At 41.0% G+C, this 23,718-nt stretch overlaps 1 protein-coding gene across 2 annotated transcripts in view; it reads left to right on the plus strand.

Annotated features, from left to right (window-relative positions):
• Positions 1-23,718, plus strand: part of LOC109628130 (peroxidasin) — a 54,427-nt gene that overhangs the window by 841 nt on the left and 29,868 nt on the right. Inside the window, exons 2-7 of one of the 2 annotated variants that reach the window (XM_020085073.2) lie at positions 11,914-11,985; positions 13,389-13,460; positions 16,617-16,688; positions 19,576-19,647; positions 21,353-21,424; positions 23,001-23,170. In XM_020085073.2, coding sequence (XP_019940632.1) covers positions 11,914-11,985; positions 13,389-13,460; positions 16,617-16,688; positions 19,576-19,647; positions 21,353-21,424; positions 23,001-23,170 — 530 coding nt within the window. The remainder of the gene's footprint in view (positions 1-11,913; positions 11,986-13,388; positions 13,461-16,616; positions 16,689-19,575; positions 19,648-21,352; positions 21,425-23,000; positions 23,171-23,718) is intronic. The other variant, XM_020085074.2, reaches the window with a different exon arrangement.

A 23,718-nucleotide genomic window follows, 5' to 3' on the forward strand; every position in this document is an offset into this window, starting at 1 on the left:
TCCAGATCAGCTCGATGGAGGAGTTCCTGATCCCTTGCCATCTTTCTGCTTGTGCTTCCATTTGTGGATGTGTCTCGGGTTGTCAGGAGCACTCATGCTGCAGTCACCCAACTTAACAACCTCCTCTGTGATGTGGCCGAGTGTGTCAGAGCACACAAAGCCCCTGCCTCCCAAATATGTGGCACCTTTTGTCTTCAGTCGTCCACTGCAATCTTGTTGTGTGTTTCAGTCCATGATGCACTGGTCTATAAAAAGCTTCATTCAGGCTGTGAGTAATAGGGGGGACAACAAAGGGGGCAGCTCTGCCAGCCTGTACCACAGCAGCGTACTCAGAATTAGCCCTGTCCTCTGCCATCTGGGCCAAACCCACAGCCTCTAAGGGAACCCGCGGTGCAAGTCTGCGCGGATACCCGCCTAAAGGAAAGAAAAAGTTTACCCTGCACCACAGCAATGAAAGGATTGTTTAGGGTGCCTGTAGGATGTGTCTAAATCTGATCAAAGGGGTAGATCAGAGCAGGCGAGCATGCTTTGGTTCCCCCAGGATCTTGAGGTGGTGTGAGCTTTGAAGCTCCAGCCACTTGTTGCTTTAGCTCGGCTGTCAAGTCAGTACATGAATACAGGTCGTACCTGGCCTTCCCTCGTTCTGCTGTATAAAAATGTTCCCTCGCGTCGCTGGTTGTCTGCGCTGCAAGAACTTATCTTCCCCAACCCTAAGCTCAAAAAAGCGCTGTTGTGTGCTAGAGTGTCTAAATGTGAGGATGAGTTGTGTTGCTGCAATTTTGTGGTCTATCTGCTGTGGTAGATCAAATGAAGCTTTATAACATAGTAGTCAAAGTGGATTAAAAAAGGTGGGAGGTGTTTTAAATACTTCTTTCTGGAGTTTTTGTTAGCTTTTAAAGGATATTGTACTAACCAAGGTCTTTAGGGTTAGAGCTTTCCTCGAGGTCCTAAGTGGTTTTCAGGATTGAGTCATAGAAAGTGATAGAAAGTGAACAAATCTTTTTTGTTGCTTAGATACCTGGAGCCGTGTGTTTTATAGGTCTAGACTGTCTTCTTCCTTCTACCTTTTTAAAATTACAGTATTATAAAGAATGTGAGATGACTCGCCATGTAAGCCTTTTAGTGTGTGTAGCACAATATGATTTGATGACTTAAGTCAGGAATAATAATAATTAATTCAGGGAAAGAAATTGAAATTTAACAGTATTTGTTAATCATATGAAATCTACTCCTGTTAATCATTTTGTTGCATGACCCTTTTTCGATGTATTTTTACAGCTGTAGTCTTGCTCTAGTGAGTCAGGCAGTTTCATATTGCGTTGAATTTCCTTTATGACCTCAGGTGTTATGTTAGAAAGTTGGACAAGAGTGGTATGTTTGTGTTCATCTATATATGCATCAATAAGCACGTTTCTAATGTGGAAACAGTCCAGATAAAAAAGGCGCTAAACCCAGAGTTGTTTCCTAGTAGCTTTAAACAATGAATATCATTGTCTTCAATTTTTTGAAACTCAAAACATCTCTTTCAGTTTCCCTTTTTCCTCTGAGCCACTGCAGTAGAGAATTGAGAAGTGTTGGCTCTGAAGTACTACTGCACATGGGCTTTGTGCCAGGAGCTTTTCTACATGACACTTGGACCAAAGAAACATGGCCGTTTTTTTTTTTTGTTCTATCTGGCCTACATTTGTTTTTCAGCTGTTTTCTCTATGGACTTTCTGCTTGAGGCATGATAATAAATTTTGTTTCCTCTCTGTAATGACACTGCTGCATATCTTCTCAGGGAATTGCTGGAGTTTGAGAAATGATTGTTTTTACATTAGCACTATTTTGCCAACATCAAATATAAACAGTTTGTTTTACTGGCATTACCTTAGTAACCCCAGAAAAAGACTCAATCACAAGTATTATTATTCTGTTTTCATCACGTCTAACTAAGCTTGTCAGGTTACAGGAGGATTTGTAAGTCACAAGTCAGTAGCCCAGTGTTCCATATTCTAACATCTTGGCTATTTGCTTATTATGATTGTGGTGTCATGCTTATGGTGTTAGTTTACATGTCAGTCAGTTGTGATCTGCTGTAATTTATAAAAATCAACTGGTTTGGACATTTGTGTTCACACATACAGCTCCTCCAGGTAATATCTGAAAAAGTTCAGGGTAGTAGCGCATGTGTGAGGGCAGCTATTATCTGTCACAGTGGATAGTGCTTGGGCTCAATGACTGAATAGATATAGGTTTCCCCCTTACTCCTAGAGTGGTGTTGGCCAGTGGCCTCCATGGAAATACTTATGGTTTGTCCTTAAGTTCACTAGATTTTTTGGGGGAGAAAATTTGCAAATGGTGTCTGAGAATGTAGCAACAAATTTTGGCAGGTCTGCTTGTAAACGCCTCCTGGTGACATAATGGAAACTGTTTGCGACAAATTAATTTGAAATGGCAATGGCCAACGGGGAAACTCCCAAAATCTCGACTGACCAACTAATTGTGTAACATTGGTCATTTACACGGAATTTGGCCGACTCTATTACTCACTCACGGACATTTGGAAATGTAGGGCTGGACAGTTGATGCAATTGCACAGTGTGGGACTAGCTCTCAGTTTTTTACCTGAGGGTTTTCTGAATGGCAGTGCTGAATGCAGTGAGTGTCCAGAACATGAGGGGAATCTGCTGTTTGTGGGTGCAGGAAGGCTGGTGAATCATTTCAATGGGGTTTGGTGTCATAGTGTCACCGGGCTGTAGATTTGATTTCACAGCATGGTTCCGCCTGGTAATGGCTTTATCAGGGACACACATTTCTGTGACACCCTCCTTTAAGCTCTGCATGGGTTACTATCTGGTGGTCGTCATCTTGCCACTATTTGGTCTGAATGTCTCTTACTGCTCACCCTGCTGTCTTTGGCTTGGTCTGACTGAGTGTCAGTGAGTCAGGGAGAGAAAGTGGAGTTCCATTGTGTGGAATTTGCTGCAGTCAGGCTTTGTGAGGCACTCAGTCTCTGCTGCATTATGGAATGCAAAGCCAGAAATCCCCAAAGCTTTGCTCATTTGCACAGGGAGATTGGACCCAAGATAGTTGTTGAAAGAAACTCTACTGGCCTCTTCCTGTGGCCATCCAATGCAAGACAGCTGGTGAATTTGGGGGAACACTGTTTTACACTTTTTCTAAATGATTTCAGGAAAATGTACCATGAATAACATGTGAATTTTATTTTGGCAAGTTTGATAATAGGCTACTATTAAGTTTACTGCTCTGCAGAAATGTCTGTACAGCCAGTTCGATGGGATATTGTTTTTACAATTGAACACAAAAACACATGAAACACATTTGTGAAATTCTTCATCCTCTTTTGTGGACAAATGCTTTTTATTGTCTGATTAGTTGCATTGTTTGTTCACAAAGCACTTTGTGAAGTGTTTTCAGACACTCTGCAAAGAGAAGTCCTTCATACTGTATATAGTCTTTCTCTTTTTTTCAAATAGTAAGCAATGCTTTCTTGACCTTATAAATGTGGTTCAGCATAACAGTCAGTGTCACATTGATGTTCACCTAATATAGTCAACAAGCCAAGTTATCCCTCCCAGCTAATGCATGCTAACTGCGATAACAACTGAGGAGAAATGTGCATTGAGATATTTTGCAGGCACGGGACATGATACAAAAGCTAGAGAGTGTCGGACACACAGAGTTCCGCAGTTGCTTATCACTGACATCTTCTCCAAGCAGATACAATGATTTGACATAGTGGAATGATTGTACCCCAGAGAGCACTGTGAAAGCAGGAAGCGATCACTCTGCAGCTACTTCTGAAGTACACTGCTCACTGACTGACAAATAAGGAAACCAAATGTTCTTGAAGAATCTCAGCCGACTGAGGGGTCTTTGACTGATTGATGCTTAGAATGTTCGACTCAGAAGGCAGCCTTGATCTGGCAGCTTCACTTTATCCAGCATGATATTGCAAGTTGTGGAATTTATGTACAAAACGTAAAAAAACAAAAGGGAATACCACGATAGTGCATTTACATTCACAACATGTTATAGTCTATCAACTTAATGACTGACAGTAAAGTTAACTAATGAATTTATATCAATCTGGCACTGTAATTGTGTTGTTTTTGGATTTGACTGTTGTGTTGGGCGTGTGTAGAGCACTGCTCCCAGCAGTGACTTGTGTAATGTGTTGTTCATGTCTAAGTGACGAAATGATAAAATTAATCAATTCATTATTGTCTGAAGTTGAGATAAGTGGGGCACTATGACAGTAACCAGTGCTGGGCTGTCTCTAATAAATGACGTATTGTCTGTTATCACCATAGATGTGTGTACACAACATTTCCAGCTGAAGATTCCAGCAGGGTCAACAGTTCCTGTGATTGTTCCCAAAGTACTGTACGTGCACTACTCCTTAATGTGGATTTTTCTCCCTTTTTCATTCATGATGACCTAGAGCTGTATTCAGCAGCCCAAACCCTTCAGGCTCTGGAAAATTTGGACAATGTCCTGGTGAGGCTGGGCGATGTGACTTCAAATCAGTATCAGGATTACTTTAAACTTCTACCTTGATTACGATTAATGAACGATTATTTTGCCAATGGGGCCGCATCACTTGCTGCATTACTCTGTGTCCCTCAACAAGAGACTCTGCTCCTCTGCTGTTTTCTAAACACTCACACCTAGAGCCGATCTTTCTAAAAGATGTGTGTGTGTGTGTGTGTGTGTGTGTGTGTGTGTGTGTGTGTGTGTGTGTGTGTGTGTGTGTGTGTGTGTGTGTGTGTGTGTGTGTGTGTGTGTGTGTGTGTGTGTGTGCGTGCGTGCGTGCGCGCGTGTCCTCGTCACTGATTAGTTGTGGTGTTTATTGTTAACGTGTAATGTGAGTGGCGGTCAGCGTGGGAGTGAGGAGGGAGGACACGCAGCCGGGTGATACGGCACGGAACTAAGTGGAAACCCGACAGTCTGTGAATGCACCAACAGGAAAAGTATTCACCGACATTGGCAAAATAAGGTCGTTAGAGATTATAAATGTTTTGATATATTTTTGGTTAATTGCCCAGCCCTAGCTCTTTTCATCAGTTCTCCTTTGACAAGAAACAAACCCTTGTCAGTATGTGCTTTGCAGAGATGCACCGCAGCCATGTTTGGAGATCCTGGTTCTGTGTTCCTCCAACCAACAAGGAGCCAGCCATGTTCTTGTTTAGCTAAGAATGACTCACGTACGCCGGAGAGTCCTTGGCATGTGTCACAAGGCCAAATGACTTCCCTGAGTAGAGAGGGAGAGAAAGAGGAGAGGTCCACACATGGCATTCAGATGCTGGTTGAATTGGGCAGAGGCCAGGTTCAGCCGTCGTCTGAGCTCAGAGAAGAATTTACAGATATCTCCTCAGAAATCTTTCCCTTTTTCTACAGCTGCTGTCCCTATTTGCTTCATGAGATTTATTTGCCTTGTGAATGCCATGGTAGCAGATGAGCACATCAATGGCAGTGTCAGATATTTTTTATAGATAGGGTGTTTATTTTACAAGTGCACGTCATTTACTCTCTCACAGTAATTTTTGAGCAACTTATGCATTAGAGCAACAGTCTGACAATTTAGCTACAAACTGTCAACACATGTGGATCCCGCCCAGTAGTTAGCACCTTCATTTGCCAGCTACAGTGCACATTTTCAGACATTACCTTTCACACATGAAGAACACATCAGCATGCCCAAATGCTGGAGGTTTTTCCTGCTGTATTATCTCATGGGCTCCCTCTGACAGTTCAGTGCATGCCTGAGAACAGCTTTAGTCTCTTAAATCTAGTGGAGGTTACTGGGAAAACCAGAGCGAGGAAGATGGCACAGTTAATAATCACCTGATTATGTTAGAGCTAAACCGGATACTCACAACAATAACCTTCAGTCAGATATCTCTAGGCAACCACTATCCACACATCCAGCTGTCTGAGTCACTTTGATTGGTCTCTCACAAAAATTAATGGAATTTATCTCAGTGTTTCTACCCCTGCGGTGGGACCTGGGAACCCCAAATGGAACGCAACAGTTTTTCATTTTTCCTGTCACGCTGTTTATTGTTAAAGGCTTTCTCCCCGGAGTGGTAGAGAACTCTCAACATCATCTTTTTTTTCCAGTTCCTTCAGCCTATGGATGGGTGGCCAGCCAGTTACACAAACCAATGCAGCATGTTAAACCCCACTGTTGTGATTGACATGCAGCTTTGCCATTTGGGATAAATCTTCTCTCAAAGACCTGTGAGCTCTCACTGGATGAGTGTCAAACCTCTGAGGTGTGAGGCGAAGGAGAGCACATTATTGTCTGTACTTTGAAAATTGATTTAATTAAATAACTTACCGATCTGACAGCATTGCTAGGGTTACTGTTAACATCAAAAAGTAGCATTAAAATTTCAATGCATGGTTAAATACTGGGCTCCCACAAAGATGCCTTGGGCAGATGAAGTCTTAGACTTGGTCCATGATTTCCGTAATGCATTGTGTGCTGTTCAGGGTCTTTATTGAGATCACCTTTGCATATAATATGAGGACTGTCAATTATAAGTCTTTGTAGTCTGGTAGTAAATCTTTTAGTCCCCTGAGTAAATTCATTGAAATGTTTGTTGTAGCACATTGACTAATAAGTACTGCAATCCTCCTGTGTGGGGGGGCAGAGTTACTCTGTCCCTAAATCACCTCAGTGCACTCACTGGGCCTGCAGCTTCATCTCAGACACAGTGTGTCCAAAACACTGCAGCAGATTGTAAGCGTTGTCAGCTCTAAATAGGTCATTCGAATGTTTTGAGCAGGGCCGGCTAATGGCATTGGCGACATTGTTGGTTACCTAGGTTGCAGAATGTCACAGGGGGCAGCTAAGAGGATTTTACTCCTCATTGTTACTGTAAAGACAGCCTTTTAATTACAATAACTCTGTCATTGATAAACTGACTGATATTATGAGGTAATGCCTACGATTTGATGAGTAATTGTGCATCACTCAGTCCAAGATCAAGAAGTAACACCGACTGATTGAAAAGTACTGGATTGGATCAACCATAAATTATTATTATTATCATTATGTAAAAGTACAGATTGAACAGTCCGACTTAAGTAAACCAAGTATTTGTGTCAAAATGTAGTTAAAATGTCAAAGTAAAACTACTGGTTTGGTCCTTATGTTTGATATATTATTGTATGTGAATCATCCGATAATCAATACTGAAGTATCAGCAATATGTACTTAAGGTATCAAGGAAAAGTACTCATCGTGCAACTAAATGTTCCATATTTTCTTATTTTTGAGTTTGAATTTTAAATTCATGTGCATGTTGCATTTTATGGCTCTTTCCCTTCATCTCACTCAGGGCACCAAAGTGTTAAGAGTCAGATTTGAGAAATGGCCTGGTTTAGTTAATGCCAGAAAGCTCTAGTGCAAACAAAGGAACTTGAAAATCACTTTACAAAACTCTCTGTAGGAGTAAATCTCTGGGCTTCTTTTTATTTAAAACATTTTCACATTGTAGGCTCAAACCAAATGAGCATGGCATGTTCAATTACGAGCCTAAACTCCTGTGTGGGTTAATGACAAACATCTTTGTTTTCAAAAAGAAATCAAATGAACTTTTGTTTAACCCTCTCTGCTGCTGTTGTCCAGTTGCTTCTTCATTACTGCAGGGTTAGCCTCTGTTTTAGTGTCCTCTTAACATTAAAGAGTCCCCCCCCCCCCCCCCCCCCTCTCCTTGTGGACTGACTCATTCTTCGCCCCTGCTTTTCTCTTTTGTTACTTTACGATAAACAAGCACAAACCAGCTTTATCGGCTGTCATGTTCCTCTGACAAAATGCAATCATTACTTCCTGTTTAGTTGTGGTCAAGCTATTGTGCATTCATTTTTTGCTTCCATGCTTGGGAAATGAACTTTGCTGTGAGAGTAGGTCTTGTGAATTGGCGTCATAAAAGAGCTTTATTGCTCTGTAGTAGAGGATGGTACATGATTATTGAAGGTGTGTTTGCAAAACAAATTGCTGCCTCTGGACTGCGATAGATGGGCAGGGTCAGGTTTTCGGCACACACAAGGTTTTTTATTGACAGGCAACACAGTGCAATTCAGTGTGTGCCAGTGCTGCCATTCTGTGATCAAAGGCAACTTTTCAGTCTTACTCACTCACTGCAGGCCATGAGAGCACCGTGCTGCTGATGTCATCAACCCCCTACCAAGACCAGGACCCTGTGGTCAGCTCCCACCGACAGCTGAGCCTCTAAATGCACACAGCACACTGGTGCACTTATCCTTTTCTTTAAACACAGTCATGGAAGTGAGGCACACACACACACACACACACACACACACACAACCTAAATAACATTCATTGAGTTAACGACCTGAATGTTGTATAATAATTCTTTTTAATATTTTAATAATATTTGTTTTGATGTTAATCCATGAAAGGATTTGCAGAGTTTCCACAGTGTCACCAAATAAAATTATATTCAAGTTCTAAAAACTTCACATGTACACATCTGTGGCATCTGTGGCTCAGGAGGGTCAGTGGGTCATCCAATAACCAAGGTTGATGGGTTAATCCCTGGCTGCTCCACTGCACATGCTGAAGTGTCCTTGGGCAAGATGCTAAGCCTCACATTGCCCCTGAAGGCTGGACCGGCAGTGCATGAATGGTGTGTTGTATAGGGAAAAGTGCAGCATATACTTGCAGTGTATTAATTCACAAATGTGACTTGTAGTGTAAAGAGCTTAAGAGTGGTTGTTAAGAAAAAAAGTGAATATAGAATAAAATCCATTTACCATTTAGCTTCATTGTGCTTCAAAGGGCCCGGTAGAGACATTGATCTAATTAGTCAGTTGTTTCTGTTTTTTTATGTATTTGTCATTGAAAAATGTTGGGTGTTTGTTACTGATTTAACAATTATTCTGCAGTAGCTTGATATCAAAGCTACATGCTACATCCACACATGTTTCAGGTTAGTATGAATGGGGACTAGAGCTAGATCGAGCCAGAACTAAGATGCAAACATAGTAGCATGGATGTTGCCACAGTTACAGCTGCAGCTGGTGACTTTTTGAGTGTGTTGAAATGTTCCTATGATTTCAAATTAAGCAAAATGCAATTAAAACAAAGGTTTTCTTAACATTTAGTAGATTTGAACATTTCACTTTTTTATACCAGGCTTTTATACTTGAGTAACAATGTTCAAGCCTATTACAGTTTAGGTTCAGCTAGTTCAGTTCAAGCTTTAAAAGGAAGTTTTTGGGACAAGCATGACCTCTCCCTTTTACTTTAAACTTCCTGTAGCATAGATTAGCACCACTGCTTTTATGTACGTGCACTATGCTCCACTGACAGGAGCTGCGTAAAACAGCACACAACCCTGCTCTCCGCTTTCTCCTCCTTGCCTTCATCCCTCAGAGCCGGAGGCAGGCAGGCACACGAGCGGGACAGCCCCTGCCTTCAGCATGTCCGGGCAGTGCACTCTGCACCCTCCTGGACCCGTTGCCTGGAGAGATATGTTTTCCTTACTCTTCACCGAGCAGTGATCCCTGTTGTTTTCATTAAAGACACTCAATCCTTGGTCCATTCAGAAAGATTTTGACTGTTTAACAGTTTTCTTAGGGTTAGGGCTAATCTCTCCTAATTGAACTCCCTCAAGATACTTTCAGACATGCAATAAACTCTGGATTGTCTCCTGAAACTATCCTAGGGGCTGTATGTGCAAATCACTGAGTCAAAGGCTCTGGACATTCTCTGGAGTTTTCTCTAGCCCACTAGTAAAAACTCCAGATAATGTGCCCCATGTGAGCAGCAGGAGATTCTCCACACACCAATGGGTGTGTTGCTGAAGAACTGAAATAGCTCTAGAGTTGCCATACATGTGGAAAACACTGATGAAGATGTGAACTGGGACAGACAATGAGATTAGAGAGCTTTTGGTGATTAGGACCTTTGTTGCTGTGGATGTGCTTTAAATAAAGACACATGATCTCCGCAGTGGAATTGATATGTCACACCCTGCCTCCTGTGCCACCCCCTCACCTTAATGCTCCATGATTCGGTTGTTGTGAACAGGTCTGAACAAAGGATTTCCTGCTGCGTTCTTCATATGATTAAAACTGTAAATATAGCACGGACCCCATTGTCTAGACATTTTCCGGAGTTCTGAAAACGGCTTTATTGTAAGAACTGTGGATTCATTCATTGTAACCCAATTCTTTTTATCTCAACTAAAGACCTACATTTTCTCAGAGGCATTGTACTGCTTCCTTTTCCTTTACTTTTAATAATCGTAACATCTTTGATTGGATTACGTATCCTAATGCTTATGTATCCAAAGCATGTCAGTTACAGAAAAGTCCCCATTTGAAATGTTGTATTCACTCTGATTGGATCCATATGTGAAGGCTTTTACAGAGCGAATGACCCATAACGATTTCACTGGCTATGAATTGAGATTGGGTTTTTTTATCATTTATTTTTTTGGCTCACATTTTCACAGTAATACACGATGGCAAAAACCTCAGGAAGGTATAGCTTTATGGTTCTTTACCAGTTGAGCATAGAGAGAAACAGACAACGAATGCTAAGCTAATGCATGAATACAGCATCTAAATAAAATCTGTATGCTTGGGATGGGTTTCACGTTGCTTTCTATTTTTGCCCAAAACTGTAAAAATTCTGATCTGAAGATTCTCTGGTGTCTCAACAGTTTTGCATAGTCAGTGAAGTCTGTGTGACCCAGCCTCGGAGTATTTACTTTGTAAGGTCATAGACTATCAAGAATGCCGGTAGACGGTCCAAGCTGTTACTGTGGGAGTTAAGCTTTCTAGGTCAGAAAAGCTGATGTAGTTCTCCCGTCCGTCAATGCAGAGATAAATCTCTGCTTTGTGCTTCTGTCCAAGTTTCTCTTGGAGGCCGGAGGGGATCTCAGTAACTTGTTGTGGATTAAAATATAAAAATCTGTGGGGTCCTAAAAGGTCTAAAATTGAATTATCTGAATTTTTTCTCATAAAAACTCTATTATATGCGCCAGTATTAAATATAAACACCATGGATACCCACTGTGTCTCTTTGGTTTGAGAGATAATGTGTTTTCGTTGGTTATTCACTCAACTCAGTTATTTCACCTTATCTTCAATTATGGGGAACTCTGATAATTCTTTATACCTGTCATACATAGGTCTTCAATTGCATTCTTTGCGCTCTTAAAAAGTCATAAATATAACTTGTTGAAACCTGTAGAAACCCATCAATATTGGTGTCATCCATGGATATTACCAGAAGAGTCTGAATGCATTCACACTTTAGCTTCCAGAAATCCTAATGATTTGAATGGCCGGTTCACTTGCAGACTTTATCTTGCAAAAAAATACACTCAGCCCTGAAGGTCAGATGACTTGAGAGTTCCTCAAACATAACATCACCGTTGAGACGGGATGTTCAAATTTCACAGAACATTCTGCGGCTGGTGATGCCACACGGTGTTAGGAATCATTTTTACCTTCACTGGGCTAATTGCAGCATTAGAGTCTTTAGCTTGTCACTTTTCGTGGCACACTAAGCCGTTTGTTGTAAGGGTGCGGGTGATTAGTGTCATGTCAGCCGATATTACCATTACACAGGAGACTGATACTGTGACCTGCCAAGTGCTGCGTTCAGCCTTGTGGTTTGTTATCTTAGGGGCAAATGTCATAAAGATCTGCTCTCGTGATTTAGGCCCGACAAAAGCATTCTTGTGTGATGAGTAATGTGTCCAATTATCCTTTCGGAGTTTTGCGTGATGGTTCTGACGCGGACTTGAGTTCACGCAGATGGGCGCTGCTCGCTTTGTTGAGTTCATACTGCATTTCTCTGCAGCTTTGTTATGATATATGTTTCTGAATATAACTATACAAATATTTCCTTGTTTTCTGCAGAGACCTGAGGTTCAACAAAATCAAGGATATACAACCGGGATCCTTCAAGCGATTAAAGAACCTAAACACACTGTAAGTCTTGGTCTCCACTCTGCATGCACAGTTGTGATCTTTTGTATATTTTCCATAGGATAACCTCTTTCTCTGGTATGTGATTGTTTCCTGAATAATATTGAGGTAGAAGGTGGTAACAGAGTAATGACATCCTGTCAGTAAGAAATACCAGTGCCTCAAGAAGGCGGCTATTGAAAATTAATCAAGCCCATTTCCTTTTAACAGCACTCTGCAGAATGATTGTCACTTCCTCAGAAAGTCCTGTTTGTGTTACAGATGCGCGCACTCATGCACGCACGGGCAAATTCTTGCTCCGTTCTGTGGTTTCACACATGTAGGTCAGCTCGTAATCTGCGAGGAATTTATTTTTCCACTTCCACCCACAGGGCTATTTATCATATGTCCAGCCTGCCAGATGGTGCATTGCTAAGATAATAAAGGAGAAATGTACCAAGTATTGTATTTTTTGTGCATTAGTTTAGCAACCTTGTTGAAATGATGAAAGGGTGTGTGTGCATCTGCCCATGAGGACATAAGGGAAATCTTTTCAGATGAGAATAAATCAAACACACCTCAACTTACTCAAACCTTTCAGGCATTATTGAAATTCTTTCTCTTCCATTTCTGCTGTGCAAAAAAAGGAAACAGGATAACTGCCATTTTGGCATCAATACAAATATTAACATTTTTTTTTTTTTTTTTTTATTAAAATTTCTCAACATTACCCACATTGACACAACAAAACCCCACAACTTTGTATTAATCAAAACAAGAGAACAATCAGTAAAAAACAAACTACAACGAACTAAGCAACAAATACATATTTAGCCCAAACATCTAACAAACAAGTTCAATCTCAGCACCTTCATATCTGATCAATTTACATAGAATGTTATATCTAAATGAATAAACAACATCCAGTTGTGCATATATACAGACATATATAGACATGATGGCTTGGATTAAGTTTAAATGGAAGTCCTTAAAGGTAAGAGAAAAGCCCATATTTTCCTGTGAGCCAGGCAGCCAATCTTTTCTGACATATCAGGCTTTGAACTACAGTGATATTCTCCAATGTCACTGTTGAACACAGATAGAAATACTATACTTCACTAATGTCACAGTCTTCTCTCGAGTCAGCCTATGACAAAATGTGCAGATTACAAATATAAATTAAAGATATTAAATCTGTGCCCTTGTGATTTCAAACCATGAAGTGAAACAGAGTGAACAGCCTTCACCTTTAAGAACATGTTCCTACTGGGACTGAGGTAAGGGGTCATCTGATTAAAACAACTGCTAACTAAATTACTCTGCATCTTGTCTTCAGACATGGCTTTCACTTAGAATTAGCCAAGACCAAACTTACTGTCCCACTGTCTTATAACCACAAAATGAACCCTGTCTCCTTCTCCTCACAGCCTCCTCAACAACAACCATATACGAAGGATCCCCAGGGGGGCGTTTGAAGACCTGGAAAACCTCAAATATCTGTGAGTTGCCCTTGTTTGTCAGATAATTTGTGTTCTCAGTCTCAGTAGGAAGTTCTCTCTTTATCCAGGAGAGGACGCATGTTGAATCATGTCTGAAACTTTAGTTGCCAAAATAATTATTATAATAATGTTGAGTGTAAAAGAGGAGCACAGCTGATCTTGCTATAGACTGCTCAGTCAGTGAAAATGTATTAGTGCAGTGTTATATCAATGAGGAGTCTCCCTCTGACTCATCCTTTATACTTACATGTCTGGAAGTCTGGAAGCAGTTGTATCTCTCCTGTCAGATTGCTGACAACACTGTTAGTCATACATCATGGGTTTTTGCGATGTGCTGCCCTTTGTTTCCATCCCACGTCTCCTCCACCACTGTAAGTGTTGTGGTTCAGTCACTTGAAGGCGGGTTTACCGCTTGACACACTTGCTGCTGCACTACTCTGATCACAGCGAGGCAGCTGAGAAAAAGACTACTCATAAAAGTCAACTAGCATCGACTACTCTAGGGGACAGCATAATGTGCAGCACTCCAATGCACAGACTTCAAGATAGGGACGGGCATATTTGATTTGTTTGTGTGTGTTAGAGATGTTTTGTACACATTTAAATCCGAGATGAGCAGGGGCTGATACAGTTCTGTGTGCAGTACATTACACTGACATACTGTGGCATGACTGCCCAGCTAACACAGCTGACACACTGTATATGACTCGACAGAGAGGAGGTGAAGAAGAGTGGGTTTGGATGGAGTTTCCTTTCGTTCTGCCCTCAGCTCACTGACACAAACATTCCAGACAAAGAGCCCACTCTTTATGTTGTAATCCTGTAGTAACTATAATTACAGAGCTCCTCTCACTTAAAAGCAGTTGATCTAAAGCCTGAACTGTTGCCCAGCCTTTGTGATTAGAGTTCAGTTGCCCCTCCACCCTCTCCCTCTGTTCCTGCTGATTCAGTGTTCTGTAGCTGTGGGCAAGATTGTATCTCCATTCTCACCTCCTCACTTCCCTCGGCCCCTCCCCGTCATCTTTCATGTCTTCCAAACCCAGTTTCTATACAACACCCCCCCCCATTCCAATGACCACGTCCATAAACAAGTCAAACAGAGGTCGACACGCCTCTGTGCGGGAACCAAACACTGTATTTGTTTCTTCCTTTTCTAATTATTAACTAGCTTCACATCCATCTGTGATTATCTGTCAGTGTATTTATTACAGGAACAGATTCTTAGGACTCAAATCTTATCCCAAATGTTTCCAACTAACCGGGAGAAATCCCAAATTTAAACCAAGGTAAAAACAAACACTGAAAGAATACTGAATTTGTGGTTTTAAGTGCGAACTATCTTCACTTTGATGAGTTAATGATGAAGTGAAGCTCTCAACTCCTAAATCCAGTTCAAGTAAAACTCACTCAAAGCTTGTGGGAAACACACAAACACACAAAAGGCTGTAGTCAGTCAGCTGTGTTTCACATTGATTCACAGAGTCATCAAGGCTATGTCGGGGAGTTATTGAAATAGAAGCGAAGAATTTAAATCTTTTAGCCATTTATTTCAACAATACAGATCACTCCAATGTCACTAAAGTAAACTGATTATTCTTTAAGACCCAAAGTATCCTCACCATAATTTTTATTTTTACTGAACCTCTGCATGGAAATGTAGTTAGAATATTTTTGGTTTGTTGTCAGCTGTTTCCTAGTAGAAAGGCCTCTGGAACAACTATTAAATCAGCAGCAATTCTCCTTGACTGTCGCTTGAGGTTTTTAGCTCAATTTGCCTTTATCATTTATCATGTTACATGTGATGAAGTTGTTTATGTTTTGTCTTCTCTTGTCATTTCCCTTGGTACAAAACCTGATAGCACTGATGCAGACAAATGAGAGCTTTTCGATGGGTTTGCAGTGATAAAATGATGTTGTTTTTGTCCATACATAACATTACACTGCATTGTGTGGAGATCTGTATCTCTCATCATGTTTCGTCATGAGCGCAGTGGTGGAAAGGGAGGTGGCGAGGCTGAGATGAAAAGGCTGACAGCTGTAAGCCTTGTATCACGTTTCTTTAACGGGGAGGCGTTGTTTGTCTTTCAGTGTTGATCCTGATACAGGGCACATTAAACATTCAGTCTGTTTCAAGTTTAAATGTGGAAGTCATTGAACAAAGTGGAGACATGTGGAGAAAAGATTTGACACATGAGGAATTTGTGACATCATAGTTACTGTTTGTCCACTGATAAAATCCTACTCGTTTTTATTTGAATCATTCACCATCTCAGCAGCTGTATTTCCTGCTGCATCATCTAGGTGGGCTGCGTCTACCTATACTTAACAATGATTGGTTTGTAGGCAGGTGTGTGTCTGATGCCAGCGTGTAGTCAGTTTGGTGGGTAGCTGTCTTTCTGTTTGAATGGAGAAAGTTTAGGAAACGTTTCATTAAACCTCATTCGTTGCTTCTGTAATATCAGAAATGTTTTATCACTAGCATCACCAACTTCAGGCGTGGAAGTCAACACTCATTCGAATGCTCAAAATGAACGTCCTTGTCGTTCAGACATTATATCATTGAAATCTTTTTTTCACACTGCAAACAAACCGAATTATGGATCAGTTTGATCAGAGGTGGCTATTTTGGTTACTTTAGTCAAACTGAAAATTCTGAAGGTCCGCAGTCTGTTGACCAAACAAGGTGGGTTTGAAAGTGCCCTCAACAAAGTGTGTTAAACTGCTTTTCTGTTTCCCTTGTCGACTTCATTACTGTGTGAAGTTTTCCACAGTGATCCTTTCATCACTCACCAAGTGCAATCGCACACTGAACTGTCCTCTGAAGTCTGTGGGAGCACGGCCCATATCTAATTCTGTTTAGTCAAGCACATCTGTAGCTGCAGAGAGACCACACTGTGTGAAAAGTACTGGAGCTGTGGCAGCTACACATGTAATGTTACAGTAAGCTCAACACAATATCACCCTTAGTTTTAACTGTGCAGAGTGACTGGTTCTAAAAACTCACTAGCTTGCGTGAAGGAGCCTCCTCCACTCATGACCAGAGTACATGTCTATCTACAGTGAACATACTGATCTACTTTCTCTCACAGTAACAAGGTAGATTTCAGATGATCCTGTATGTGTGTTACTAATGTTACTGATTATCTCTCCTTTCAGCTATTTGTACAAGAATGAAATCCAATCAATTGACAGACAAGCATTTAAGGGCCTTGTCTCTCTTGAGCAACTGTAAGTGACCAACTTCCTCATCCACCTTTTCCCTCCCCTCGTCCTGCTGCTGCTGCTCCTCCTCCCTCCTACTCTCTCTCTCTCTCTGTAAAATTCCTCTACCCCCACCCTCCTGTGAGATTGCTATAAACATCTCATGAGTCCTGGTAAGGTCTGCATGGTTAGCGGTAATTTAAAAGCCCAAGTCATATGATGTACTGAAGTACAAAGCATTTCACAGATGTTGGCATATTCATTTTTTGGAGCTGACATGACTGTGTAGGCCTTACACAGGTATCATGGTAGCTCTGTTCAGTTAGATTTCCCCCTCCTCCTCTCCCATGTGTGAGCCCCTTTCCTGCCGCCACAATGCATGCCGTGTGTGCACCCAAACTTGTATGTCGCGCTGATCCCGCTTTTGCATGAGTCGCATGTGTTGTGGTCAGGACAACAGATATGCGCCACCACCCACCACATCCCCACCCCGTTGTGAAGCTTAAAGCATGATGTCTAGCCCCCGTGCTGCCAGTACTGCTGGAATCAGAACTCTGCTCCGTCCAAGCAAAGCTTGACTTGCATCTTTCCTCGTTGTTGCAGAAACTGCTCGTCGTGCTTCAATTTGATGTAATCAGTTGTTGTGTGTATTTGTGAGAAATGTCCATTGCATTGTGTGTGTTTAGTCTGTGTGGTTACAATTCAACTGCTTGCTTTGAGTCCCGACACCGAAAAGCTTCTAGTTCGGTGCTACCTCTGCTGTATTGTGCTACTTTGGCATGTTTGACAGGAGATTTTGATGTAAACAGCAGCTGATTTATTTACAGAATATCAACAGAACCTCAGTGATCCCTTGTTGATAAGTCAGTGCACCATTATCATAAAATATGGCTGGTATGCACCTTTTCCTTGTAAATTAGACTGTTGTGTAAATGTTGGAGGAGACTGTGCCTCACTCTCACTATATGAACAGAGAACAAATGGCTAATTCATGGAGTCAAAGCGATTCCAACAGCAGGCTCCATGCCTGGCAGCTGTTTTACATTTTTGCTACAATAATAAAGGGTTTTTATTTGTGGGTGACAAGTTTTGAGTCAGATCACATTTTTTCTTCAACAGTCACAATGGGCAACACATGCCAAAACCTAAAGTCACACGGATCTTTGAAGGAAATATATATAACTCTAAAGACCTATGCACCATTCATGTATTGAGTTTTCTTCATCTGCATGCCAATGGGTTTGTCAGTGATCATAGAAAGACCACACTGAATAGAAAAATGATTTTCAGAAACAGAAATGTAAAGTAGCCTTGTGTTTATAAATGTAGTATGCATAAATGCATGGTACTTACAAACATTTTGAAATGGGCCCAGCAGAGCAACTCTGCCAGCAGTCGTAACACGATGGCAGAGGCAGCAATGTAATCGGGGCAACTGCAACAAAATCTCCAGTAAAAGTGTTTTTTTCCACCAATAAAAGGTTGAAGTTGTTATTCTGGGTCTTTGCTAAGAGCCTGGCAACATATTGCATGTTTTGCTCAACGATAAGTCTCACTCACTTGAGCATGATACTTACTTTCAACAAGCCATGTCGAGGATTTTAAGAATCATTCTCAGAGCTTGTGAGACTTGGGTTGTTGCAGGAAGAGGAACGTGGAAATGTGAGTGAGAGAGGAGGAGAGAGGAGTTTGGATTTTACTGAGAGAAACTTTTATGGCGGCATCGTTTTCCAATGTCGAGGTCGTCCTGATTACGGACGACAGAGGATACGGACGAGTGAACAAGGAGGAAGAGAGGCAACAAGCAGAGGGAGGACAACGAGCTTCTGCACAGTTGATAACAAGACGTGTAATGTTGACAGACTCTTAGCAAAGACATAGAGACTTTAATTGGTGAAGAGAAAGGACTTACAGAGGGCATTTTCTGGACTGTAGCAGTTGCCCCATAGACATTTCATTGTAGCCATGGCTTTTGTGTCACAGCTGCCAGAGGGGTTGATCTACTGGACTGTTTCTAAAAGTTTTTGTAAGTTCCATTCATTTACACACCCACATTTATCAGCATGTATTCGCCCTGTATAAAGATTGTACCAGTTGTTCTGGTATAAGTGAATTAAAATAACACTAATTCCAAAAGGGCAATTAAGTGGCGCTAAAATGAATTTGCACCTGGATTCCTTATGAAACTTCTTTCACTTGTCTGCACTGTGTTGTAGCCCCACTGCAACACATACTTACTCCCATAGTGCAACACCCGGAGATTTAATGTTGGATGTTCAGTACAGATTGTAAAAACACAGCCAAGAATTAACATAGAGAAAAAACTTTAATGGATTTTCTTTTCTGGAAGACATTTAGAGGAAAGTTGGAATTGGTTTTACAGTCTATGTTGCTTCAGTCTTTCTGTGTTTTTCTGTTTTGCAGCTACTTTTAATCATTGCTTTCCCTTCCTAAACTGCAGACACCCACCTGAACCCTTACAGTTACCATACAGCCATTATATGGATTTCGTTTCCCAAGCTTCTATCTGTAAGAATATGGTTTGATCTGTTTGCTCAGCTCAAATGCAGTTCTTGAAAAGTTGGTAATTCAGCTTGTACAGTTTTTCGCAAAATAATGGTTGTGTTCATTTCTCAGTCTAATTTCAAACCAGCCTCCATCCATAGATTTATAGACTCGGTATTACACTTTCTGAGATTAATGCCTCTGGTCTGTTTGCATTCATCTACAGCTTCGTATCAACATTTCTGATTATTTCAGTAGTATGAACTGCCAGGGATGGACAGGAGGTCCAGTGAAACACTTGTGTGGTCTCATTGATCCACCTCTTAGGGCCTGTAAAAATATGATTAGTCAGACAGGGAGCCCTAACCCAGTTTTTACTGTGCTGTGTTTACACTTTGTTCTTCTCTAGGTACCTGCACTTCAACAACATTGAGTCTCTGGAACCAGAATCATTTACACATCTACCGAAGCTGGAACGACTGTAAGTTGATTTTTTGAGGATTTTTTGCTATTATTGTGTCCCATAAGTCTGAAAGAAATAGAGAGTCTAAATTAAAGCGTATACAAATAAACAACTGGATATTCTTAAAACAAGGAATCATGGAATCCTCTCCTTCTCTTTGTTTTTTTTCCCAATTGCTCCAATACTGCCTTTGATTTTTAAGTTGAAAACATCTGTATGACCTGTTTACAGTAACTTTCATGCTTCAGTTACTGTCATTGCTGCAGTAAAGGTGTAAGTTAACCAGTTTCTTGATCCCTGATAAAGAACTTTTCCCTCTGGCATTTACACGTTTAACTGAGGAGATGCAACAGGCACCAGCTGTGAATCATGAAAAGTTCACTCCATTGAGTATATCAACTCTGTAATTTTTCACTCTATACGGATCAAGTAGCTTATGAAAAATAAGGTAGACTGAAATTATCTGTGTCAGATGCATATTTAACATACTGTGCATATCAACATTGTTGTTAAAATAAATATCATGTTGAACTTGAGATGGATGGAGATACTGGACCCAGTATTGAAGGAAATGGATCAGGGTCAGGAGACTGGAAAATACTTTGTGTTTGCATCGCTACTAATTTTACTTTTGTCCTGTAGACTCTTAATGTGTAACAACTTCATATCATATTAAGTAGTGACATTAATAAAGTTGGACATGACTACAATCTTTAAAATTGTTTAAAAGTTTCCACAGTTTTCAAACCCCTAAAACTGAGCCTTTAGCAAATGACCTTGGGCTTGTTTTAGGGGTTTGAAAACTCCAGAGTAGTGTGGATAGCAGGACAAGTGATTTAAAACTAAAACAAATTAGTGTAGCTGTAGAGTTTGCAATGTTTGTAAGTAAAATGAAAAACATGGTTTTCTCGCACACAGATTACCAGTTTGTTTCATATATAACCTGTTAGTCCCTAGAAATGCCTGTGAAAGCTCTGGATATGAACTCTCCTCTCAGCAAGCATCGATGATTCTGAAACTCTGCAGCAGATGTCAAAGGGTTGAAGAAAGTCCCATGAAATTCCTGCATCACTGTCTCTGTTTATGGGCCAGCAACTTCCCAATATATCCATACTTCCCAGTCTCAGGAGAGGGTGAGCAGATGGAAGGACACCTGCAAAACAAAAAAAACACAAAATGGGGAACAGGGATAAAAGGAATTCCCAGGTGCTCACTCACTCTGTGGATTGTTTGAGAATATCTCCATGGTTACGGCCAAAGCAGCTACTTTGGCAACATGTCCGAAGAGTGTATCTGTAGATCAGCTTTCTAAAGGTGGGGACATGAGATCAACAAGTACAACAAAGATGATCTTAATCCGCTCTGAGGGAAAGTTTTGGGGAGAACGTCACTTTTTTTTTTTTTTCTCTGCTTTTAGCCAAGGAGTCTCAGGGGTCATCATGTTGAGCACAAAGCATGTCTGGGAAGATGATCATATTTCTTGTTCCATTTTGAAAATGGAATGTGATATTAACAAATGACATCATCAACATTTGTTTAAAGACATCAAAATGTCTCATGTTATTTCCTAAAAGAAAACAGTTAATTCCTCAAGTTTATTGAAACTCTTAATTTTGTGGAGCCATTTATAGACTCGTATGAAAAGAGGCTACTCCGCTGTGTAGTTCTAGTTTGCTGTGTAGTCATGGACACTGAAAAATCATTGTTTTTCTCCCCCTCTCAGGTTTTTGCACAACAACAGAATTACCCAACTCGTCCCTGGAACCTTCACTCATCTTCAGGCCATGAAGCGATTGTAAGTGGGAAAAGTTCCTTAACATCCACAGAAACAGCTGTGTGAGAATGCATGTCCACATTTATTTCTGCAGTTGCCCTCATGACACTCAATATCAAATGGAGTTTGTTTGCCGGTTAAATGCCATCTAACCACACCACACTGTTCTCACGCTCCTTTGGCTGCGTGACGGAACTGTCCTTCCCATAGTTTTGCCTCTCTCTCGATGAGTCAGCTCCAGCGGAGGTCGGAGGAGACTGTGTGGGCTGGGGTTTGATGAGAAAAGCTAAGCAAATCTAAATTTCATTGTCTATCATCACAAAAAAAAGTTAGTTTTCCCTGAAATATGAGAATTTGGGGTAATTTAGCCCTACTTTAAAAAACCCTCGTCCTCCACCCATCACACAGTGAAGATCATCTCATTATTTCTCCCATCTTGCCTCTTTCGTACATGAGCCTTTTAGCATTTATAAAAATGGTCGACACATCTCCACTTCCTGCCGTAGTACAAATATTAAACTAAAATATCCTGGATACAAGGCCTCCATCTTGCAATGATGACGACATTTATAGCCACAGTCTGCACTGTAGCGATCATGGTGGCGAGCTGTTGATCAAGAGTCACACACTTAAGGGACAGTGTGTAGAATTTTGTGATATCTAGTGTTGAAGTTACATGTTGCAGCTGAACACCCCTCACCTCACCCTCTCCTTCCAAACATGAAAAAGAACCTGTGGTAGCGTCAGTTGTCATAAAAACTCAAAAGGTGTTTAGTTTGTCCAGTCTGGACTAATGTAAAAAAACATGGCGGCCTCCGTAGAGCGGACCCCATCGATGTAAATATAAAGTATTTAAATAAAAGGACCTTTTCTGAGGTAAAGAAAGAGAGAATGTGGGGAAAGACACAGCAAACAATTGAGTAGGAACTGAACCTATAGCCACTGTTTGCAGGAACCATTTCCTTTGACTTTTTAAGTTTGGTCTGTGTCCCATTAACTAACATGGAGGAGGCAGGATTTATGACATGTACTGCTGCCAGCCACCAGGGGACAATGAAGGAGGTTTGGCTTCACTATTGGAGCGCCATCATGTCATCCGTCTATATATACAGTCTATGAGAGAAGCTCACTCTGATAATGTCATTTTTCAGTTGAAGGATATGAAAATATCTAAAACGGCTGAGTGAGTATAAAGGTCTAATATGTTCATAAGATGATTTTCTTCACACAGAGAGCTCAGCCTCACACTCCCTAAAACTCTGCCAGTTGAATGTTCTGAGAGCCACGTCATGGATAATGGACACACTGTGGTAGAACTGAGAGCTGGAGCAGTTACCAGAAGACGAGGCCAGGCAGACAGATAGTTTCCCACGACAGGGGAGAGAGAGTCTTCCAACATGGTCCGGCTGAGCCCTGCTGTTTATACTGACCAGGGCTGTGCCTGACCATGCCAGACAAGTTTCAGTTTATAAGCTGCTACACCGGAGTTTCCCATCACTGCTGCACACACAACCCTGCCGTTACAACTCGCATACTGTTATATATGGAATACATATCCATGTCTCACTTGCTCTGTGTATATTTGTGTGTGTTTCAGGCGATTAGATTCCAATGCATTAAACTGTGACTGTGAGCTGCTGTGGCTGGCCGACCTGCTGAAGCAGTACGCTGAGTCGGGAAATGCCCAGGCCGCAGCTACCTGCGACTACCCCAGCCGCCTGCAGGGGAGATCGGTGGCGACGCTCACCGCTGAGGAGCTCAACTGTGGTACGTTTTTCCACCGAGCCTGACATTTATAAAATATCAACCAGTGAAATGGCGTTTAGTAGTGGGCACACCTCCGCCAAGGCCCAATAATCCCCTTAATAAAACCACTTTTAAATTTAGAAGATCTTGCTATTTATTTGAATTGGTCCTGATTTTTATCTGATAAATTAATTACAATGTTGAGAAACACCCATTTAATCTTTGAATGTTTAGGAAAGTGAATAAAATAAAATCTGGATCCACATGAATGTTTAATGGGTTCTTTCCTGACACAAACTGCATCCTTCTCCTTCTTTTGTGGTAGTTGGTCCTGTAGTATTTGCATAATCCTGCTAACTACCAGATAGACTCATTTATACAGATGACAACGTAACCTCCTAGGCAGATTTTTTCAAAAATTATTATATTAATAAATAACATTTATAATAAAAAACTTGATTTAAACAGCACTGTTCATCTCAGGACTAAGGTAATTCTCTAAAATCCATTGTTTTGCCAATTATAGCGTAAATGTGTTGATTTTAAATGTGCCATACCATCATCCATAC

This window comes from Paralichthys olivaceus, chromosome 12 (assembly GCF_024713975.1).
Source record: "Paralichthys olivaceus isolate ysfri-2021 chromosome 12, ASM2471397v2, whole genome shotgun sequence".
Taxonomy (NCBI): Eukaryota; Metazoa; Chordata; class Actinopteri; order Pleuronectiformes; family Paralichthyidae; genus Paralichthys; species Paralichthys olivaceus.